The sequence below is a fragment of the Ciconia boyciana genome, chromosome 1 (genome assembly GCF_034638445.1).
Source record: "Ciconia boyciana chromosome 1, ASM3463844v1, whole genome shotgun sequence".
Lineage (NCBI taxonomy): Eukaryota > Metazoa > Chordata > Aves > Ciconiiformes > Ciconiidae > Ciconia > Ciconia boyciana.
In genome coordinates, this window is record NC_132934.1 from 121,945,582 (window position 1) to 121,969,616 (window position 24,035).

A 24,035-nucleotide genomic window follows, 5' to 3' on the forward strand; every position below is an offset into this window, starting at 1 on the left:
CCAAAGCAGGAGCCATGTACAATAGGGATGGGAGGACATGAAAATCGAGCCCAAAAGGAAACAATTTGGCCTACAGACTAACTTCTTACATGCTGCAGGACATCCCCGCTCGCCTCCCCAACACTGCAGTAGCAGCTCAGGCGGATTTCTTGGCTTTCAGAAGACAACTTAAAATGAAAGGCTAAAAGATCCCATCTCAGACCCTTCAGCAAGTCCACCCTGACTGTGGTGTTTACCTTTGGACTACTAGTCTTGTTCTTCCGGGGCAGATGGGAAAAGCCTGCAGATAGCTTTTGCTTTTTTAGCCACCCTAAAACAAAAATTCAGAGATGCAGATGCTACGAAAACAGGATGTGAGCTTTTGTCAGAAAAGATCACAAGAGGTTTGAGGGTTTTTTTATTTTATCTGCCTCTTTCTTGCTCTCTCATTTTCTTCCTCCCTCCCTCCCTCCCTCCCTTCCTCCCTCACACCCTCCTCCCACCTCGCAATTTCTGTCAGCACTCAGCACACGGTCGGGGGAAGGTTGGAGGAGATGGCGGTGGCTGAGACACAGCTGTATGCAAAGGTGTCCAACAAGCACAAGAGCAAAAGCACCTCTGTACTCCTCGAGTCTCTCCTCGCCAAAGGATTCCCGGCTCATATCGCGTGAGTAATGTGTTCAGCTGCCTTTGCACAGTAAAAGGTATTTAAGATATAAGAGGTATTTCTCATAAGATCCTGACAGGAGGCAGCTTGCTTTTTCATCAAGAGAGCGTGCTGCTTCCTGCGAGTGATGTCCCTACACAGGGATCAGACCTGTCTTGCTTTTAATTTCTCATAGAGCAGTGTGTATTGTTATTGTGTGAACCTGCTCTGTATCCATTCTTATAAATACTGTGTATATCTGAAGGCATACACCCTTCCACGTCTTCAGTGGATAGGCTTCACAATGAGTTAAGAAGTTGATGTCCATAGGTTGCTTTTGGGATATATCCTCTTTCTTTTTTTCTGCTTATCACGGTTATTATAAGGGAGTTAAATGTGGACGTAACTTCTACCCAAAGTTTTTTCCAAGCCTGGCAAAGATCTGCTTGATTTTGTCAATGGAAACTGTTTTAAAAAGAGTAAGCTTTCCTTAACAAGATGCCACATAAGTCTGTCCATTTTTCTTCCTGTCCTGAATCAGGATCTTGTTCCAAAAGCACGTCCTACCTGGAAAATGTAGTAGTAAAGAATAAGGCACTATTCTTGGCAGCCCCAGTGGATGAGAGATTAACTGGTGGCAGCTAACCAAGTCAAAAAAGGAACGTGGTGGTCACTCCTCCCCCAGACATCGCTCTGGTGGACAGGGAAGTTTTGGGGAGGATTTTCCAACTTCTGAAGGGCAAGTATGGACACTTCGGTTGAAACTGTTCAAAAAATATATCTTTTTAATTAAATGTCAAAGAACCCCTCATAAAAATATTTTAGAAAGGAGAGCAGTATCTCTCCCTTTTGACTGAAAATTAAGCAAGTTGAAAAGGCTCCATTCGTAAGTGCTGTGTTGCTTTTTTAGGAACAGCTGTGTTTAGCAGATCAACTTTAGACACGATAGGCACAGCTTACAAGGAAACTGTAGGTCCCTTGTCCCCAGTTATGCACGGTGGAATTTTAGTTGTGCAGCTGAAACTCTGGCTCATCATTTCTCTAGTAATACTATAAGTTTGGTCACCCCAAAGTAATGGCTAGTTTTCAAATTTTTTGTCCTGTATGTGATGTTCTTCAAATCCCCTTCGAAACACTTTCTGCTGTTACTGAGAAGGTTTTGTGCTTCCCAGGTCAAAATCAAGAATCAGCGGCAGAAGTACTATGCAAATCGACATAAAATGAAAAATGTCCAAAAGTACTTTATTTTTTAATTTATTCGCTTTTATTGACTTTAAGACCTTCAAAATTTTGATTGCAATTTTATAAAACATTTTAGCTGTTCTTTTGAGATGTCCTGGCCTGAGAAAAATGACGCTGGGTGGAAATATTACAAAATCTTTCATGATGTAGAACCAGCATGCCAAAGCAATGTTTTCCCAAAGAACAAAACTCAAATATGTGAGGATCAAGCCTAGCATCAGATCAACAAAATGGACCTCCCCTGGTGCTTACACAGAGCCAAACTGTGTCAGCAGTTTCTGCTTTAGGGAAGAGCCAGTTTATTCTCACTGTAAAGACACTATTTTTAGTACAGATTTTCAATGGTTCATTCCTATTCTCTATCTGAGAGAAATTGGTGTATACAGAATTTATTCTATGCATTATCCTTCAATCTTCACTACTCATCTTGGAAGCATAGGATGTCTAGTCACAGCCTAATGCTTTCCTGACACTAAGGGCTCTACAAACCCTGCTGGAAAGCATCCTACAGCCAACATATGTGATGAGACAAAAGGTGGGAACAGGCACAGAGAGGAGCACAAGGGAAGCAAGGAGATAGTACTGAGCATCATGACAGTCCATGGTCTCAGGTCTCATTTGTCTTATTATATTTATGATTTTGCAGGCCCTATGGTAAAGAAAAGCTGAAGTCAAGCTCCATTTGGCTTCAGGGCTGTTTGCACAGAGCTCCTCTCCGAGTGGGAGGAGCAGCATGGCATGAAGCAGTAAAACACTCACTTTGAGGTGTAACAAGTGGTTGACAAAGTCTGGCATCATTGGCCGAGCAGAGGCAGGCACTGACATTTCAACAGGATACGGCAGGAAGGGCTGCACGGGGAGAACGACAAAAACACAGGTTGTTTGTGTTTGATGTGATGGAGAAGGGGGACCCAGCAGAGGCACGGAAAGAAAATGTGCAGTATTCAGTCACAGAGGACAGAGGCTAGTTATAGACCAGCTAGCTCATGGGTTTGCATTGATTTGGCCATGGTAGTTGATTTACTTTACAGAGAAGAAAGGTAGAAGGTAAAGCTTGAGTGGAAAGACTCATGTTAGCCCTCATCCATGTTGAGCCCCCACTAAAGAGGCAGGCATGGTTGCACATACACATAAGTACATTGAAACGTTTTTAACAAGCCCATGTGTAGTTTTTGCACTAGAGAGAAGACAGAAGGCTAGGAGGAAGCACCAAGGACGAACCTGAGTCCTGCTGCTTAATGCACTCATTGCACTGCTGGTGCGTGCTCACGTGTCACAGGGATGGATGGAGGATAAACATGTGAGGAGACTAAATGAATCAATGCCCTCAGGACCCAGTGGCCAGAAAGCATGGCCTCAAGCGAGGAGGAAAGAGATGAGCAGATACCAAGTAATTTAGAGGGTTTTCCACCAGTGCACTGTCTCTACTTCCCCTTCATGACTCTTCTGAGAAGTTTGTAGGTGGGTTACAGGGCTGGAAATGGGGTTCATGGGTGCAGGTGCTACTTAAACACTGGAATCCTTCACCCATCACCTAGCATTTAGTCACAAGGACTTGGTCATGTGAAGCACATAGTTGGCATTTTGAAAGCTCTAGTGAGAAAAGGAAATGCGAATCAAATCCGATCCTGGAGAATGACAGTTGCATTAACGGAGAGAAACATGAGATATTGTCCCTCATCTTGGACTGAATTGGTGGCTTAGATCTGGCTCTCTGCTGGCCTATGGGAGATCCTCAATCCAGATTTTCAAACCCCAATATAAGCATGTTTTGCTTTGTTTATATGTATGGGCTTGGGCCTGGCATCTTGAACCAGAACATTATCCTATGAACTGAGCAAACCCTGCTCTTACAGTGCGTGGATGGATGGTTTACCCAACCCTAAGGAAATCCATATAGTCAGTAGGGCTGCTAAGGAAACACCTCCAGAACACAAAGGAGGACATCCTGTGGGGAGGACAGGTTACCAGTCTTCAAGGAATTAAAGATTTGCAGCATAAAAATCTATCTAGAGGGCTTAAAGAACATTAATATTTGCCAAGAATAACCTAGTTGTTAAAGGTCCTGTCTGTGCTGGAAAATAGACTTGGTGACCACAGCATGTCCATTCTTTATTTCTATGAGTTTTCCTTCTGTTATCCTGATGAATCCATTTTGGTTTTTTCTAGGCAAAAAGCCTTGGCTGCTACTGGACAAAAGACAATAGAAGACGCTGCAAAATGGTAAGTACCTGTGATTTCTAAGGAGTGCTTTTGCATTAAACCTGGATAAAAATCCTTGTTCATGTGCTGATTCTGTCACTGAATTTGAAGTTAGCTGCCATAAAAACCTGCAACTTAATTTTTTTTTTTTTTTTTCATTTTAGTTCACGCAGAGAAAGAAATAATTGTATTTGTATTTATTCTGGGAAGCGAGGTTATTTGCAGAAGGCCCAGGGTAAATCAAAAAAACTGGGGAGGAAAGGGCAGTCTTGGGCAGAAGCAGCTCCTTTTACCACAGTGGCGTTAGTCAATTAATGGGACCAGCTGCTCTGGGCAGACACTTCTCCTCAGTTTTAATCCTCCTGCTTATTTATGGCCGTGGCCGCCGAGGTCTGCTCACTGCCTCTGCAAAGCGTTCCCAAGCTCTGAGCCAGGATTGCGGGCACACACCGGGGCACATCCGGGAAGGCGCTCGGAGGCACCCTCACGGTAAATGTCCTCCCTGCCTTGGCACAGCGCTCACACCTCGGGGCGTGCGCCGCGGGCAATGGGCACGGGGCCCGAGGGGGAGACTGGAGTCTCCATCCCAAAGTAAAGCAGGAAGGAAACAGGGAAAATATCTGTAAACCCATAGCTGCAGTTACAAATGCGTGCAGTAATAACTGGGGGTTAAATGGCAATGGCTGGGGGAAAACAGCCCGTCTTCTTCCCTTGGGAAAGGCTCATTATAAAGTAAGCTGAAAGGCTGATGGTCAGAGGGAGGTATCATTAGAGTCAAAATCACTTTTTAGTCTTGATCCCTACGAAGTTTTTTCCTCTGTACCAAGACTCTCATGGAGTATTCATATGTTATTAATATGCTGATAATTGATTTTTTTTGCTTTAATCCACTTTCAAATTCAATCCAGTCTTTCCTTGCACTTTCTTCTGGGGTTTTGTTGTGCCTTTTTTTTTTTTTTTTTTGCTTGGTTTGATTGCTTTTTTCTTTTTTCTTTTTTTTTTTTTGTGAAAAGCCAGAGGAGACATTTGAGAGTGGCATGTTCTTCCCAAATAATTTTTTGTCAGGGATGCTACCATGCTTCCTAATGATCACTCCCAATCCAACAGCTGTGAAGCCAAACATACAGCATGTGAAGAAGAAGGTGAAGGATATTATCACATGGGATACGAGTTTCTGATCTTTGCTTGTGCATTTTCTGATTTGTCTTGTTTGCTTTTATTAGGGATGAATAAAAAAGCTATTTCTTTTTGAGTATTTTTTTAAATCTTAAGTTAGTTTTCATTTTGTCATTCTTCAACATTTTCTACCCATTGCTTCTTTTTCCTCCTACAGTCCTCTGTTTCCAGTCATGAAAAAGGGGGAAAAATAACCCAAAAAACTCTAAAAAGATCTTTTCTGTTGTCTTTCATTTTCAAACGTTGAAAGAAGTGAAGGCACATAATAAAATGTAAAGTACACAAAAAATAAGCAGAAAAAAACCCCATTCTCCACTAGTTAGTACTTCAGAGAGAAAATTTATAAGGAGCTTTTATTTTAGCTTTTCATTTGTAAGAAAATAACAACCTTGTATTTCCTTTTTCTAGTCTCTACTATGGATGCCTTGAACCACAGGAAACAAGAGTAAGCGGTGCACACGCTTACTCTCTGTGATATGCTCTTGATTTCAGGTTGCACTCCCACTGCAATGATCCCTCTTTGGATGACCCAATCCCTCAGGAGTATGCTCTTTACTTGTGTCCCACCGGCCGTTTACATAATCACCTGCAAGAGTTTTGGAAGGAAAGCAAGCGCCAGTGCGGGAAAAACAGAGCCCATGAGATTTTTCCACACATCACTCTCTGCGATTTCTTCACGGTAAGGCATAAAAGATGTGCAAGGGTCAAATATCAACTACTGGTGAAACTGGGCAACCTGACATTGTCTTACACCAGAACTTCTCCTTGGTGCTCAAACTGACATGACCCAGGTCCAGGCGTGCTTGCTTAACATTTGAGTGTTCAGCCCCTGCATAGGCAATGGGGGCTTTCTTCCCACCACTCTAGCTACCCACCTTAGGCCTCAGCATACCGAAAAATTGGATGCAGGGGCCAGTGGGATGCTTTGGGGTAGCTGAGTGACACGTGCCTAGCATCCGTCTACAGCAACCCTGTGCAACTGAGGCTGCATGTGGACCTGCCAACAGGAAGCACTGCTCCCCACATGCAGCTATCGGCAGGCTTCAGAGACCGTGCCCATTGCTGCATCGATCTAGGATGTTAAAGATGCAGCAGTGGCTGCCTTCAGCCAGCTGTGCAGCAGTGACAGCATTATCATAGGATGTGGACACCTTTGGTATTATGCCTGTGCAATCTCGGGGAAACCCCTGCCTTCCCCAGAGAGCCCCAGCCAGAAGGTTATTGCTCTGGTGGCATGTCCCAGTCTTTCCCCTTTCTGTTGAAGCTTAGAAGTTGTGAAAGAGAGAAGCAGAATGCACAGGGATGGAAGGAGCAAGGGGAGCCAGACTGGAGTCCGGCAGTGCAATTGAGTCACTTTGTCAATAATTTAACATGGGAGTTAGGCTCCTGAGCTGGACTCCTGGTGGGCTCTTTTCTAGTTCTAGAGATGCTACTGTCCTCCTAGGTGGCCTTCTGAATGCTGGGTAACGGTCTAGAGAATTTCCCAGCAGAGCTGCTTCTCCTGAATAGGTGAATGTGCCAGTATCAGCAAAGACCAGCAAAGAGTCACTGGTCTGGAAAAACTCTGGAGCCACCTGAAATCCAGTTTTCACATGTTGATGGTGCAGCACATGAACATCAGCTGCAGCTGAGATGTGCTGAAACAGATATGAGCTAGAGCAGCTGGACAAAAATTATTCTGTTAATCATACTTTTATGCTAAACCATGCCACTAAGTATAGACAGTGAAAAGAAGAGTATTTTGTTGCACAATACTGAATGGTACCCTGTGGCCATTAATCACAATTATACAGAACAAAAATCATGAATTAATAACGAATGCCATGCTCTTGAAAGGTGTCAAGTTTAAAGGCCTGCCCCTGGAAGAGACAACTCAATTGCAACCCTCGCCTCACGCATCTCAGCCCCGTTTCAGGTAGCATATTTCTAGGGATAAATGCACCCTCCGGTGCCGTTCTCTGCTCCTTGGCCATCAGCAAGAGCTGACCTGGGTGTCCCACAGGCAGAAAGGGAGGCTCACTGACCTGGCTCCCACCTCCTTCTCCCGACCCGTCCCTCTCCCGTTTCCTCACTCCCCACGTCTTTTGCAGCTCCGGGACTTGTTGGCCCCAGAGGAGGCTGCTGCATGGCACCTGCCCTGGTGCAGGATCCCACCCGCCCCTGTCCCCCCAGAGCCCAGTCTGCCTGGAGCCCCTTGGGGCATCCCTCCTCCCTGTGGCCTGAGAAATGCTCGAGAGAGAAAGACGGTCTAAGCAGGAGGAGCTCCTTTCTTCTCTTCTGCTCTTCCCCTTCAGCAGCTTGACCCAGTGTAAAGGCTAAATGCAGCAAATAGCACTCCGTTTAGCCTTTAGGAGAACAGGAGGAGAATAAAGCAGAGCAGAAATGGAGCATCATTAATGTTCCTGTCTTTGGCTTGACGGCACAAATTCCATCTTTGTCTCTTCACTTCTTAAATTGCTTAATTGCCACTTTTTTGTGGAAGCATGGCTCTGTACAATCCTTTAATTTGCTGTGATTAGAGCATTAAGGATCATAATGACAAAGATGCCTTATGAATTTTGCTAGGTATGTTGCTCAGCATCTGAGATCTTGAAGGTTTAGCAGGAGCAAATTCTGCTAAGGACTATAGGGTAACAATAACAAAAATTCTTACTTAGAATTGAAGAGGGAAATCATGATCCCTGCCTCATTTCAGGCAGGTTTCTGCACACCTGTCAGACAGTAAAATCTTTTGGCTCTTTCCTACCCAGGCTAGATACACCTCCTGGTAGAGGGCTCCATCTCCTATTATAGCACCAGCATACTGTGCTGATCAAACTGCCCGGTATTACTGATTTTAATACCAGGAATTTCAGGCAAGTTCCTAGGTGTGTCTTTCTCAGGAAATCTAATGCCCGCACTGTTTTCTGGTGCTACTGTATAAGACAGGCTATGATAGTGGCTGTTGAGCTGGTGGGTAAAGCCTGCTCCTCCTCTGTTTTCTTTCAGTGTGAAGACCAGAAAGTGGAATTATTGTATGACACCTTAAAGCGAGTCGGTGACAGCTTTTCACAGTGCTTTCCACCATCCATTTCCCTATCACTACATTCATCCACCAGCTACCTTGGCTTCTTCATTGGTGACAGCCATGCAAATATCCTCAGAGACTTTGCTCTGGCGTTCTCATCAGAGGCTTCGGCCCTGGCTGGTAGGACCAACATCTGAGGGAAAATGGGTGGGTCATAGCATAGATGCTTAGGCATGGTAGTGAAAACATCTCCTGTGTCTCCTGGGGAGCTTAGCTGATGTTTTACTGCCAGCAAGCACCCTTTCCTCCTACAGATTTGAAACCAACATGGAGCATGTTTTAGACTTTGAAGACACAGTGCTTTTGTCTAGAAGCTGAAATGGTTGGCTCTGTGACTTCATAGGACATCAAGCAGGATATCCAAGATGGGCAGGGATATAATATTTCCTACTCCCGGACCTCCATCCCCATGGTGCTATGGCCCAGCCTGATGGCCTGACTGCATCCCTGAGAAATAGGTCCTAATCCCCACTCCGGTGACATCCAAGGGAAACTGCATCACCCGTGGAGACTGAAGGGACACAGCCCCAGTATAGCTTCGTCTGGGAGAAAGGAGTTCACTACATCTCAGACTGGAAGAGGAATTCAAGTCCTGTTCATTTTTTTCTCCCAGTTGAAGCCAGGGAGCAAATCCAGTCCAGATTTGTGAATTATTTTGGCATGATTAAAACCATGACATTCTGTAAAACCATTATTCAGCAAAACTATGATCTACTCTGCTACTAATTGCTATGATATTTCCTGCATCATGCAAAGCATGTAGGATAAAACAAGAAGAAGAGCTTTAAATGACCTTCATTTCTATGTTGTGACATGATTGTTTCACTCCTAGATTGCCATGTGAAGCCCTGCCTAAAGCAGCTCCACCTTACCTTGGCCCACAAGTTTTACCCTCACCATCAGAAGACTTTGGAACAATTGGCCAAATGCATTAACCCAGGGGAGGCCTGCCAGTGGGTAGCTGCTCTCTACTCACGGGACATGCGTTTTGTGCATTACCAGGTACTGTCATCAGATTTCTTTAATTTCCTGAGCCCACGGTCAGACTCTTTGCTACAGTCTTCTTGCCTTTTTTTTCATGAAGAAAATCAGTGCATGCACAGTACAGTGTTTCAAAAAGCATGGTTGTTTCAAATACCTCTTTGTGTTGAAAAACTGTACTCATGAATCAGTAGAAGATACCTTTATGGTAGGCTGCTTGACCTGCATGTCAGCGAGGTCTAATTCCGAACTCCAGCAGAAAAAACTAATCTTACCATGACATGAGAAAACAAGAGACAGGAAATGATGATCCTTGTATATTTGCTAGGATTTGTCAGATCACAGCCTTGCAGTAAAATTCCTTTCAGAAAAATTAGTTTCCTTGATTGTTCCAGCCATTATGAAAACTGCAGAGATTAAACATCAGTGAGCAGAGCACAGTTCTCGCTGATGATTTTCTGCTTAACGGACTCTTAGTTAAAACCAGTTGACATTTTTCCAGTTCTCATTTCCAAATTTAAATTATGGAATGATCAACATTTTTTAGTCAGATCAGTATATCATTTTGTCACAAGTCTTGTATTCGAGTTTGGTCACACACAGGAGAGCTGCAAGCAATCACAAAAATAGCTGATAACGCTTTTGCTGTGTTTGCTTTCAAATAAGTCTGTACTAGTTACAGGAAAAAGTTTTTTTTCCTGTTACAGGAAGAAGTTACAGGAAAAGTATTTTTATGAAAACCAAGTGCCTGTTTTTATACATACTGCAAATGAGGTAGTGTCTTCCTTTTTCTCTGCTGAAGTGCCATTAAAGAGCACGTTGCAGAGTGGAAAATAGTACCAGTCGCTGTGTCCAGTAGAGAGTTGAGCAAGCATCCCCTGAACCGCTGTGGCACGTGCAGCAGCCTGACCCTGGTGCGTGTTCCCCCCAGACGCTGAGGGCTCTTTTCCAGTACAAGCCCCAGAACATCGATGAACTCATGATCAACACTGGGGACTTCATCTACGTTGACCCGACGCAGCAGTCTGACGTGAGCGAAGGCTGGGTGATCGGGACCTCGCATCGGACCGGCTGCAGGGGTTTTCTTCCCGAAAACTACACTGAGAGGGCCAACGAGTCAGACACGTGGGTTAAGCACAGGTAAGTTGGGGTTTCATGGGTGTTGCTTTACATCAGCCGCTTTTCCTGCTGGGGAGCCGAGGCAGCGTTCCTCCTCACCGTGAGCTGTGGGCTGCCAGGTGGGAGCTGGAGGTGATGTGGGCAGAGGAGAGAGGGGTCCTGGGGGTCTGGGTGGGATGCTGAGACTTCTGGAAGAAAAGACATAGGACACACACCCACAGACACGCAGAGTTCATTAGTTCAGCTGCTCAAGAGATGACCCCATTTGCTCTTGAACAACCCGAACATCCTAATGAACTTTAAAAGAACACCTTCTGCCAGCCAGGCTGAGCCTTCAGCCTTGCTCACTGTTTTTTTCTTTCTTCTTTTTTCTCATTTCAAGAGCTTGCAAAGTTAACTTGAAATGAAACCATGCAAAGGTTACTCCACCACCTTGAACCCACCCTCGTCTTGTTGATTTACCCTGTATCAGCAGGCATCTGTTGGCTTCCTGCACTTTGCTCTGCAGCTGACAGCGCGGCTGATGCTGCTTGTAGATTAGAGCTGATTTTTCCAAGCAGGGAGGTGTAGGTGCACTTCTTGCTGAGTCCTCAGAGACAGAGAGGAGGCAACCAGGTAGTATTTCCTGTTTGAAGATCACACTTTAGCAGGGTTACACCCAATATATGCCATCAGTTTGTATTATTTTAGCCTCATTTTTACTGGGCAGATTCTAAATCAAGAACAAAGTGAAGTGGATTGCAGGTGTCCAAAAAATATTGAATGGAATGTGCATCTTGACTTACACATGTCTGTAGACAAAATCATGACTTAAAAATCCCTTCTATTTGTGTGTGCGCCCATATGTTTGTGAGTATGTGTTGCTTCTGCTTTTTCTACAGGGAATATGTTTTTGTAACAGCTTCAAAATTCTTCACCCAAACTGAAAATGAACCTAAGGTAAAGCTGAATGGAGAATTCCATAATCCTAGTATGGCAAGGAGCGTAACCAATGTACTTTCTCTTCAGGTAATTGTTTTTTTCCATTTCTTATCTTTGCCACATGCTTGTACAGATATACTACTAATTAAAAGCATTTAGTAAATTTAATAGTATCTTCCTTTTTCTCCCTCACATTTTCATGTTATGTTGTAATGCACATACATGTATATATACACACATACACTCATATGCTCATACAGTATGGTATAATCTCATAAATATTTTGTAAAGTATATGATGTATATTACTCTTGCCTTCTTTCATAAAACTCTTTTCATTCCTGTCATAACAGCACAACATATGAGTTCTCTGCTCGGGTTTCTCTGTGCACAGACTTACTGGGCAAGCTGTGCAGAGGTATGGCTACAAGTCTGACAAGTGAGACGCAGGCACAACTTCCCCTGACTTTCATATGGGTTCATAGCAGAGTAACTAGAGCAGAATTAGGCTCATTGTTCATTTTTACTTTTATGTCCAGTTTCTATAGATGTCATCTTGGTGGTTTACATGGTCCCAGATCTTAGCACATTTAAATGTTTCATCTTCTTTGGTATTTTTAGATACACAGCTAATGCAAATAACTGCATAGAACTGCAGCAAGAGAATAGCTAGCTGGAAAGGTTACCAGCACTGATGGGATTACATTTTTGTCCCAGTTTCAAAATGAACATTTATCATTTTTTTCCCAGGTTTTCCGCTGGTCTTCTGATAGGAAGAGCAAAACAAATAAGGACTCTGTTTTTTTACCTACAGCACATTTGCACCTGCACTGCCTTATTGGCTCTGGCTGTCAGGGATGCCAAGACAGTCCTTTCCAGCACACTGAGATGCTGCAGAAACCCCTTTGGGCTTGCTGGACCCATGACATCTCTTCTCGCTGTGCTGGGGGATAACCCTGGGTTCATTTGTGTTAACATCAGAGAAACTTGAGGGCACCTTGGGGGAACTTCCATCCTGGGGCCTCTCAGGACACTGTGTGTACGACTGTAAGACAGAAAATTCTGCAAGAGTCACATGTCCTTCCACCAGCTCTTGACTGCTCTCTTATCTAGCTCTGATCTGTGGCAGTGCCACCGCTTGGCCTGAGGAACACGTTTTGCAGATATACACATCTCCACTCTAGGAGTTTCCCCAGCCTCTGGGTTCCTCCTAAGCAGAAGAGCAAGACCACAAAACCTTAGTTTTAAACTCTGATCTTGTGGCGGTTCACTCGTGTTTCATGGCAGAAATGCAATAGTGTTTAGCAGAGTACATGAATATAAATCTCATACCACTTCTTAAGAATTCCCCTCTCTGCTGCTGAAGATACACATCGCTAACCTCAGTGCTGCAGCAGTAACACTGTGATGGGTTACTGTTGAAAAAAGTTGTAAAGACTTTGACCTGTTCCTCCTTATCTTCTCATCTGTATTTAGCGTGCATTGTATACTAACCCCAAACTGCTTAGAACTTATTTGTAATTCCATGCAGTATGAGTAAAAATGTGGCCTCAGAGGAGATCTGGGTTCATTGCTGTCTTGGCCACACAGTTATGAAAAGTGTAAAAGTAGTCTTTTTATTAGGAAAAGAAGGACGAGCTTGGTGTTAGTCCTGGTGCAGAAAAGAGCATTACCACTTAAATCTTAGCTAGTTTCCCTCCTTTGTTTATACCAACCATATGATAGATATTAAAATTATAATTCCTTCCCATACTGGAATTAAAAGCTCTGTTATCAGCACTACCTTTCACTAGTGTAAACACAGAGTTAAAACCTAATCTGTAGCCCATGAAGGTCAGGGATCTCTTTCATTTGCCTTCAGTGGAGAGCCAGTCAGGCTTACTATTGTCCTAAAGATAGGCATCTATTATAGCTGCTCCTTTCTCTCCCTCTCTGTGCTTGTTATAAACCTCCCAGGGCAGGTCTGCTGTTCCTTCCTCCATCAGGCAGCATCCAGGAATCCAGACTTTTCATGCAGGTTATAGATAACATCATAATGAAAAACCCTTTTTACACAGCTGCCTCAGAACCCCACCCTGCGAAGAGGTGTGCTGGTGATGCGCCATGGGGAAAGAGTTGATGAGGTCTTTGGCAAATCTTGGCTTCAACAGTGCTTGACTGCAGATGGTGAGTAAAATAATGGAAGGATCTTAGCAAATCACAGCCAAAACCAATTAACCCCAGTAATGGGTACAAGAGATTCGGTCTCCTACGTGTAAATGTAAACACTGACACAAAAGAGTGAGTAACATTGCAAATCGGGTACAGCACTGCTTTGACCTGCATGCAACCAGTATTTCATAATGTCCTAAAGTCCTTCATGTTTATGTTGGATAAACTCTGCAGAACAAGTAAAGCTCTTGTGATACTGAGAGATGTGTGTGTCACTGACGGATGTACAACACACAAGATCTCTGCCGCTCGTTACACAAGGTGGTGGTGGTCAGACCGCACCACCTTTCCACGCTTGAGTCAGAATTGTGGTCTGTTGATCAGAGTCACAGTACGTCACTAGTCAAACCTGGGGAATAAGAGGAAGAGCAAACCATGGTGGAAATGAGATGTCAGCACTTAACTAAATTAAAAGTTGAATTTCTTGGCCCTCTCTCTCAAAAAAAGTATGTTTTGAGGTGAAGAAAACTGACCCAGAACAGGGAAATATGTGTCAGGAGGAAGGAGGGGAAGAAGAGGGTGGGAGTTCAGAAGGGAGAACTTTATGCCGAAAGTTGCCTTTGTTATGCTGAAGATCTCCTCTATTAAGTGTGCGAAATTCATACTAGATAATGAGAGTGGTACCTTCTGGCTGCATAATCAATTCATTGGTTTCATTTTTCTTCAGTGGAAATGTTGGTTTTTGTCATTGTGGCGATGGTAGAAGAATATCCATACGGAGTGGATTTTTGTTTCATTTAAGCCCCACAAAGCCAAAATCTCACGATTTCCTGTCCTATCTCTCCCCCCGCCATTTGCTCTTCAGAGCTTGCAGAAGAGGTGCTATTTTGTTAGGACAGGTGATTTCCCAAGCCAGTGTTGTGACCTTAAAATGTGATCTCTTTAAAGTAACAGCAGTCACCAGGTTTTTTTCATCAGTGAGGCACTGACTATGTCTGTCGTACCAAAATAATCCTGTAGGCATCTGAGTTCAGGCACTGCCCCATGATCCCCCAAACTGCTTAGTTATTAGCTGTCTCCTTGGCGTGGTCTCAGCTGATGGCAGCTCCCTCTCGCCCACATGGTTTCCAGGCGAAGTTTGGGGAGGGCACAGACCGTGCTCCCCAGACGAGAGACAGCGTGGGTGTTTGAGGTGGAGGGAAGAGAGACTGGCTCCTTGGGCAGATGCCCTGCTTCATCACTTGCCTTTGTGGCCAGAGATCAGGCCTCGACCTGTTTCATTTGCCAGTCGAGACGTCACTTTGGGTTGAGTTTTTAGAGCCAGCCATCCAACCATCCAGAAGAAATTCACTGAATACAACAAAATGCCACCTGTGCGTTCAGCTGCTGCCTCCCTTGTGTGGCAGCAAAATGTCCCACCTCGTTTCAGGAAAATACTACAGACCAGATCTGAACTTCCCTTCCACCCTGCCAAAGCGGAAAGACAGCGTGAAGCATTTTGAATATGATCCTCCTTTATCTTGCTGTGGTATTTTCCAGTCAAGGCTTATAGGTAAGTTGGATGATATCCTACTGCAAATGTAAGGGCTTGGGAAGCAGGCTTTCATCATCTGGAAAAGCTCATACTGGCTTTGCAGTAGAAAAACTTGCTGGCAACACTCATTGTGGTAACACTTCTCTATGGGCAACCACTGCAAGATCTTGTTAAATAGTAAAATAGAGTGGGGCTGGTTGCCCATCTTTGAGACCCATTCTGCCAGTTCCTGGCAAAGAAAGTTAAAAGAAAGAAGCTGCAACACTACCTGTGCCCTGCTGCTTGTCTGCAAGGGACTAATGTCTTATGCAGTTGTCACTGAATGGGCAGTGAGGAGTGAAGGGGCTGGTCAGAGGAAGCAGCTTCGTGGTCAGCAGAGTGCGGTCACTTCATCACAGGTACCCGACGGCTGGGTGGTATGAGCCAGTCTGACTCAATTCGCTTACCAGATGAAGTTGTTTCTGCTCCCTGAGCAAGCGCGCCTGACTGTGACAATGCAAGTCTGGTGCAAATGCCTGTCTCTGATGATTCAGATACATGGAGACAGCCAAATGCCTAAGTGCTCTTTGCAGATTTGGAGTGCATCTTCTGTAATTATCTTTCCAACACTCATTTTAAACTCGCGGTTGCCACCAGAATGAGCTTTTTGTGAGCTCAGTCAGCTGATAGTGTGAAAAAACGAATAGAAAGGGACTGTCAATATATCCCATGTCAATGAAACTGAAAAGCTCCAAGCTGTTTTTTGCAGAACGTATTTTGTACTAGTTTCTTATCTGTCATGATTTGTAAAAGAGCAACTCGCTTTGCTGTTCCCATCCAGGGGAAGCTCTGCTGGACCAGCAGGTGACAGTCAACTATGTGTACTCGTCACCCGTGCTCCGCTGCATACAGACAGCTCAACATGTACTGCAGGGTAAGGCAGCAAAACCAGCCAGGTGCTTTTGCCACGGTGAAAATGTCTTCCTCAAACTTCTGTGAAGTCTCTGAGATGCGGAATTAAGAAGATGTACGACTTTGTGGTTATTTGTTGTTATATTTAAGCAGGGAAGACAATGTAGTTTTGTCTAGCTGGTAATATGAACGGTAATAAACCTGCTGCCATGTGTATGGTCTGGAGAGTACTATCCCATTAATTCTAGTCCTCGCTAGTTAAAATGGAATCTAATGTTATATGAAACAGAGGTGTTTCACATGAGGTTGAATTCAACATTAGTAGCTGCTTATCAAATCACCACTGCCACCTCTTCCAGAAAATATTCTGAGCCAAAAAGCAAATGTTTCCAGTGCTCTGAAGGATATGCATGTGAATCAGGAAGACAGCTTTCTCCTGAAAGCATTTGATTTTGCAAGCCAAACTATTTGAATTCCTTCATATCGCAGAACCTCTTTCCTTCTCCTTGTCCCTCTCCCTCTGTTCTTTTTTCCTCTCCTGTTCCCTCCAACAGGTCTGTCAGAAGTTCACAGTTCGTTACCATGTTTACATCAGAATTACGAGGGGAGTGCATTTCTTCTGGGAACTAGTGCCATTCAGTAACCTCTCATGAGAATAACCAACAAAATAATGTGTTTTTTGACAAGACAATTCCATTTATAACACTGTAGGACAATTTATTGCCCCACCAAGGACCACTGAGCAAAATGCTGTATAAAAACGGTAAAAACATTTCCCGTCTAAAGTTTATTCAGATTGCAACATTACTGAGGTCTTTTCTTCTATTCTCTCCTATACCTTGCAGATCATCACAAGAGAGCTCCAGAAATAATAATAATAATGTAAGAATTTGTAGTGCCTTAACATTAGTCAGACAAGAATATAATGTTGGCTTCATTCAATCAATATGATCTTTTGTTCAACAATAAGTAATTCTTTTTCATTAATGAAAACATTACAGCAAACAAGGTAGAATGTACAGCACGAATGTAACACTTTGAGTGTACCTTTCACTTCTTAATAAATATTTCTTGTTCTTGCAGGGCTTAAATTAGATCAAAAAGTCAAAATCAGGGTGGAACCAGGACTGTTTGAATGGACCAAGTGGGAAGCAAGCAGAGTAATTCCTAACTTCATGACTTTGACAGAACTGGCAGAGGCCTCTTACAAAATAGACACAAGTTACAGGTAATTGCTCTGTATCTAGCTGTTAAAGCCGTATTTTTTTTCCCTGAGGTATCTCTTCATCTTTTTATTTGTCATAAGCCATTATGAACACTGCAAAAAATGGGTGATTCTGATGAAATTCAAGTTGGCATGATCCGTTCCCAAAACATGATATGCTGCCGGCTGTCTTGTGCCAAAACTTTGTTTGCTGCTCTGACACGGAGACACACACGCAAGCTTGGGAATATGCGTGCACGTGGCACATGGGTGCACCTGCACATGCCCAAACATCTGATACTTGTGTATGGGACCAGCCCTGCTTTGGTGTTGCCTTCAGATTCACCAGCTCAGGCCCATGGTTTGTCATGCACAAGGATAGCTGCATTATAGGCATTAATGTCAGGTACCAGGATTTTTGGTTTTACCTTTGGCTATGTGAAGCACACTTCAGAAATGTGAAGAATAACCTCTCAGGTAAATAACTTGCTGGTTTTCAGCGACAAAGAAATGTGACTTTAGAAAAGGTTAGTAAGCCCCTTGTTTAGGGTCTGCAGGGCAGCAGCAAGAGGTCTGCCCCACGGCAGAGGACGAGCCCAGGCTGGGAGGTGGCAGGGAGCACAGCTCCACACCTGAAACGTCGCTGGTTTGTATCACTGAAGCAATAGCTACAAGAGGAAGGGAAAGCAGGGGACCACCCCCACGCGCCCCAGGGCAGAGCCACGCAGGGTCTGGGGAGAGAGAGGTGAGCCCAGCATGACCCAGCTGTCCTTCTGGTTTTGGAGGCAGGCAGGATAACGGCGTTTCACTATAATTGATGTTTGCGCCAAATTTGGTCGGGGAGGGGGGTTGTTTTGTTTTGAGTTGCTCAAAAATTAGTACTGTGCTCAGCAAGGACTTTTTGGGGCCCTCGCAGCTTGGGGCGGGGGGTGATGCCTTTTCTGAGTGCTTGCAAACCACAGCAGGGCAGGAAATGATAAGCCTCCAATTCAATCTAGCTCTTCATCTTGCTCACAAACCAGGCAGCTCTGTGTTCACAGTGCACAGCCAGATCCCGGAAATTACTCAGCTAATAAAAGTGAGTGTCTCTGGGGTTTCCCACATATACGAGAAAGGGGGAAAGGAAGCTTCTCGTGTCTTAATGCATTTCTTACAGCCAAGCAACTGTCTTCATTTGAAATTGCATGAAGGAATAAAATTCTTCATTTTCTTGGATCATAGTGCTTTCTGGTGTGTTTTACCACCAACAAGCTGTTTTCCCTAGTTTTTTTGATAAAAAATCACTTGCCTCAAAACTTTCACATAGAAAAGGGTGCAAATGCAGAGCAGTGGGAAGTTCAGAGGGGAAGCTCAGAAGCAGTGCTAACTACAGGGTTCAGACTCCTCACAGCTCACACAGGTCCAGGCAAAAATAGGATGGATGAGCTATAAACTTGCACATATGACACCAGTTTCTTCCCATCGCATGCAGGGTTCAAAATCCTCAGGTCCCAGGGGCTGATTTTACCATATCACACACTGCAAATGACAACCTTCAACTAGGTTAAGTCTCTGATTGTTCCCTGTCAGCAGTGGACCTAACCCAAATTCTCCTGTTTCCAGTGCCACTAAGAGGCAACGCAAGTGGTGCTGAAACATTTGCTGCCCATGTGTTATGTGCTGAGATGAAATCACCTTGAGGTTCACTGCACCCAGTTGCAGACATCTAAGAGTTGGGTGCCTAGGCTGTGATGGTTAGCTAGCAGCCTTCTTGTCGGTGGAAAGAAGGGGACTCCCAAGACAGTGATTTTCCATCTCAGATAGCCTATGTCAGACACTTAAGATAGCATGAATTGCCCTCTGAAGGGGCTTACTTGTCTCCATTGACCTAGCCAGACACTTGAGTTGTAGGCAGCTAAGGTTGGGTGAGATTAACTCTGCCTCTCTCTCCTCTCATGCCCTCACAGAAGCAGAGGGGTGGTAGACGCTCCCTGTCCCAAAGCAGGATAAACTCTGCCTTTGCCGTTCCTGCTGTTAAAGACTGCCAGTCACAGTGTAAGCCACTTATTTCTTTCCTCTTCACCTTTTGCATGGAGGACAGACCCTTCCTTTCATCTTCACAACAGCCTTTTGCAGATTATTTTCATGTTCTTCTTCAGCCTTTTCCTCCAAGCCGAACTCTTCCCACCCTCCCTTGTCAGCTGTGCTTTCTGGACCCCTGTTCACTGCTCCCCTCTGGATTTTCTCTTGTTGGTCCTCATCTCATTTGCACTGTAGCACTCACAGCTGGACACAGCAACTCCCACCGAGACCTTAGCCTGGGCTGAGCACTCCTGCTGCCATTTAGCCTGGAAACCCCTTGGGCCAGTGCTGGGGATGCTCAGTTCTGCTGCAGGATGACTAGTAAATAACAGGGTTAATACTGAAGGGACTGCGGTGCCAACAGGACAACACATTAAAAAAAAATTGCAGCTCTGCCAAAAGGCAGACTAGTTTTGAGTACCCCAATCTAGACTTCTCCGACCTAGCCAGAGTTAATATTAGCTATGCTTAACAAACCAGCATGAGCTTTTCACGTGGTTTTACCACGTATTTTCTACTTCTGCAGTTTGTGCTGGTGTAATGTACAGAGGTGTCATCTGTGAGAGTACACTGTGATACCATACCTTACTACAATATATTCATCTCATCTTACTCCTGCCTATTCACTGAATAAGGAGACAATCAAATCGGGATGGGGGTGGCAGATGTTTGTAGAAAAAAGTTAACACTCTGTATTGTATCACAACACATGGCTAACAATATTTGCCAGCTGTAGCAGTGAATGCCTCCCCAGAGAAGACAGATTAAGAGGATGACATGAAAAATAGACAAAAAATAGAAGAGCTCAGGTATTTAGGTGTGCTGCATTGTGGTTAATGCCCTTGGAAACATTTTTTTTTAACTGTAAGAGTGAAAGTCTTTACTATCCATTTGTTCAGCTAATGCAGATATGCCTTGTTTGTTGTTGATTTTGCTTTGCTTTGTTTATTAAGGAGACTAACACTGAGGTGCCAAATCTTGAAAGCATTCACATCATCAGTGTCTCACCTTGGTTTGAACTGAGTCAGGATTGCTAGAGCTGGGCTGCTCTGCAAGTCCCCAGTCCATACCCGGGCAGTGGTCCTAGCCGACAGAATTGCTCAAAGCACAAGCTTTTCTTAGGCTTGAATCCTACTTTAAATAATCTCCACTGTAAACTACAAGTTTTATTAAAGCATGGTTTTCTCTACATCTGGTGCTTTACGAGCTATGAGATTTAGCCGTAAGATTTAATAGAAATTACTGTGGGGGAAGCTAATGCTCCGTGCAAGCTGAGGTAGCAGTATGTCAGCCAAGTCAGGAGATAAACCTATATCCTTTTAACCAAGTGCCTTTTGTCTGGTGTAGTCATTCAGTAATGTTAACAGTGTCCCCATATTCATCTAGATTAACATATATTTATGATTTTATTGCCAGGGGTAACTTCCCACTCTCTTCTCTGGTGCCATCAGAAAGTTATGAAGAATATGTAAGCAGAAGCTCTGCAGTTATAAAACAGATCATCACTGCCTGCCCCAGCAAAGGTAAAGGTTTCAGATCTTTGTATATTCTGTCAGCCACTTTCAGTAAGAGGAACAGACAGAGATTTGCCAACAGAAGCACATTTAACATAAGTTGTTGGTATTGCACAGAGCTTAAGGTAGACTCTTAGTCCTTGTCCTGGGCTACACTAAATCAAAATACATGCAACTTATGGGGTAGAAATGAAAAAGCAAAAATAAACGGAAGACAGTAGAGTACTAAATTGCAAGAGCATACTCTTTGCTTGGTCTTTCTACATAGGCATGTAGCTCAGCATAAGATAATATACTTTGCTGGAAAGCTTTTTTTCCCTCTTTTCCTAGCAAATGCTTTCTCTCACTAGCTGGCATGCCTATAACACACCAGGCTTTTTCTGACCAGCACAATACACCCTGCCACATTATCAAAGAGGCCTGCAAAGATGAACAGCCGCAAAAGACCCTCATACCCATCTGCTGATGGGTAACCTGACAGTGCCGCAGCTCCCCTTACTACTTCTCTTTGCTTTCTCTGGTATATCAGGTGTCATCCTCATTGTGGGCCATGGCTCTTCCTTGGCATCTTTCACCCGACCTCTGATAGGGCTTCCTGCCAGAGACAGCAGCGACTTTGCCCAGGTGGTACGAAAGGTAAGAAGATTTTTTTTCAGCAGGAAGCTTTCTATTTATTGTATTATACTTTTAATAAGGAGCCTGCTTACGCAGTGAGACATGCGTGTAGCTGCATGCCAATACCAATGACATTAGCTTTCTCATTACAAAGGGAATCTCATGTAGTTTTAGCAAAGCACTGGAGGTCAAGAGAAGGATTTTCTCCTGGTGAACAGTATGTGGCTAGCAGCTAAGTCTTTGGAGATTTTAATCCAACTCCCCTGGAAAGTCAATGCCAGGTAACACCTACAGACAAGAGGCACATTTGGAAACCTCTGCATCTGGAGCTAGCCTCCTTCCTTTAGAAACAGGGCTATGAGTCTTCCCTCTCATCCCCGTGGTGTTGTGAGTGTAACCTGCGGCTGCATTCAGTGAGTCACTCTTTAAGAACCTGTGTGTTTTTCGAGTCACTGTAAGTTCACAACTTTGGTGCTTAGCTACAGAATGAAGTGAAGAAGGGTTTTCTTGCCAGCTTCACAAGTAGGGCCTGTGCTTGAGACTTGGTTGCCAAGGTTGTTTTTTTTCTTTATTTGTGTATTATCACCAGTGGCAGAATTCTTCACCCCAGTTTTCCCTACCATCTGCCTTGGTATGACCACCCAGAGAATTCAGTCTTTAGATATATTTTTACTACCACTGTTGATGCCTAAGAAGGAGTGAATATATTTTGATCATCAAATCCAAGTATGAATGTGGGGTGATGACACAAGTTCAGCTTTCACCCCACAGGCCTCCAGTCTGTTTTTAGTTCATTTCAGAAGTGGCAAAATGTCGTGGTCTCTCCTCCCAGAACAGTCTCAGGGTCTGCTCTCTTCTGTAGCAAAGCCCCCTCTTTCATGCCAAAGCAATGACCCTGCTAGTAACTCTGCTGGTAACTTCTTTCCTAGATCCCTTCACTGGGCATGTGTTTCTGTGAAGAGCTGAAAGAGGAGAACAAATGGCAGATGGTCAACCCACCAGTGAAGACATTAACTCATGGAGCAAATGCAGCGTTTAACTGGAGAAATGGTATCGTGGAAGATTAGAAGGCCGGCTCTGCCTTTGCAGTTGTCAAAAATGAGCCAAAGACAGGTTATGGTTCAGCACAGTCCAGTGATTCATCCAGAAGACTTACAGAGGGTGGGAAATACCCTCTCTGAGTTGTCAAAGCACAGAAAAACACTTCTGAGTGTGGTGCCTGAATTTTGTTTTTATTTCAGTGGCTGAGAAGAAGGAACCTAGGAACTGGCGCGCAAGTGAGAAATAACTCTTCTGGTGGTGAAGAACGTACCTTTTATCCTTTTCTGAGAGTACCAACGTTTAATAAATACAGAACTACCTGATTATAAATTCCACTGCTAAAGGCACTAAAGTACACAATGTTGCATTTTCCAAGACCAAAATATATCCAGTAAGAATTGCTTTTTTTCATGCACTTGGATATTTTCAGACAAGCAGAGAAACTGGACTGGAAAAAAGTCATCTCCTATCCAAAGAGGAGACCAGCTCTACCTAAAGCCACTGGGTTTCCTGTTCACTCCGTCAGTTCCGCGAGAGCAAATACCACACTGACTATTTATTTACCTCTTCTACAAAGGGGATCCATTTTCTATCACAACAGCTCCCCATTCAGCGATTCTCGACGTGATCCATATTGCAAAAGGGACTAAATGACTCCTTGTTGAAGAAAAACTGAACTGATTGCTTTACTGTTGCTGGGACAAAGAAAGACGCCCTGCGTTACTGTACTGGTGACAAAACTGTGACGTGAGCAACTCTAACTGCTGAACACTTCCTGAGATGGCACTCACAGGACAACAGCTTTGCTTTGTGCTGTTCCGTGCCAAATTGTATAAATGGTGACACACCTACCAGATGGGTCACCCAAAAGGTCTCTGTAGCTCTTCTCTTGGTGATTTGTTTAATTAAGGGAACGTAGGCCTAAAATTTTATGCACAAACAGGAACATGTCTTTCCACAGTCTGTTTTCCTTTCTAATTTTTCTTTCTAGTTACCCCTCAGAAAAATACCTCTGGGAAAGCACAAGTGTTTCTTTCAATGAAAGGAAAAAATGGGAGGTTTCTCTTTCTCTCTTAGCATGGCTAAAAATGTTTTCATTTTGACTCTTCATCTCCCTGGTCCTTCTTGACATATCTCTGCATGCATGCCATTAGCCATCAGGGCATGTGGTAGAGCCCAGCCAACATTCAGGCTTTGGGGCTGAGAGGTGTCTGACAAGCACCCTTATCTGTAGGTGTGGAGATTTCGCATCTCGGTCTTGCACCTGAAATGATCCATTTTGACTTTCTAGCTCTGGTGAAGTTGCTTGCACTCTTGCTTTTCTGACAGCACTGTAATTTTAAAGTGAAAATCAAATGCCCCAGAGCCAAGACAGGAGCTCTTTAGATAGCAAGCGATGCAAGGAAGGGCATAGGACTGCATGGCTGGTTGCAGCTTGAGAGCATGAGATGGGTGGCTACAGACGCAGCCCCGGAAAAAGGTAAAAACCACAAGTGTCATCACAGCCTCTTCTCACTCCAGGGGAGCAGGATGCCACTGCAGTGCTGAGAAGGCCATGACTTGGTTACTTCTCCGCATCTCGCCACGTCACACACTTGCTGTCAGCTGAGAGGAGCAGGTGTGGTGAGGGATGATTTTGCACCGAGCCCCAAAGGCAGTGGCAAGGCTCCTCTGTGGTCTTCGGGCAGGGCT

At 44.2% G+C, this 24,035-nt stretch overlaps 1 protein-coding gene across 3 annotated transcripts; it reads left to right on the plus strand.

Annotated features, from left to right (window-relative positions):
* Positions 1-514: 514 nt before the first annotated feature.
* UBASH3A (ubiquitin associated and SH3 domain containing A) lies at positions 515-23,194 on the plus strand. Of its 3 annotated transcripts, none has more exons than XM_072852226.1 (14): positions 515-646; positions 4,037-4,090; positions 5,738-5,924; positions 8,234-8,432; positions 9,145-9,314; positions 10,225-10,433; positions 11,294-11,420; positions 13,390-13,498; positions 14,913-15,035; positions 15,838-15,930; positions 16,992-17,136; positions 20,590-20,696; positions 21,217-21,323; positions 22,232-23,194. In XM_072852226.1, the coding sequence occupies exons 1-14, from the start codon at positions 534-536 to the stop codon at positions 22,367-22,369; spliced, it is 1,881 nt and encodes a 626-aa protein (XP_072708327.1). In that variant the 5' UTR covers positions 515-533; the 3' UTR covers positions 22,370-23,194. The 3 variants fall into 3 exon arrangements, with proteins under 3 accessions (XP_072708327.1, XP_072708337.1, XP_072708346.1); XM_072852236.1 differs by having other exon boundaries at positions 13,399-13,498; positions 20,590-20,702; XM_072852245.1 differs by lacking the exons at positions 20,590-20,696; positions 21,217-21,323 and having other exon boundaries at positions 13,399-13,498.
* The last annotated feature ends 841 nt before the right edge of the window (positions 23,195-24,035 follow it).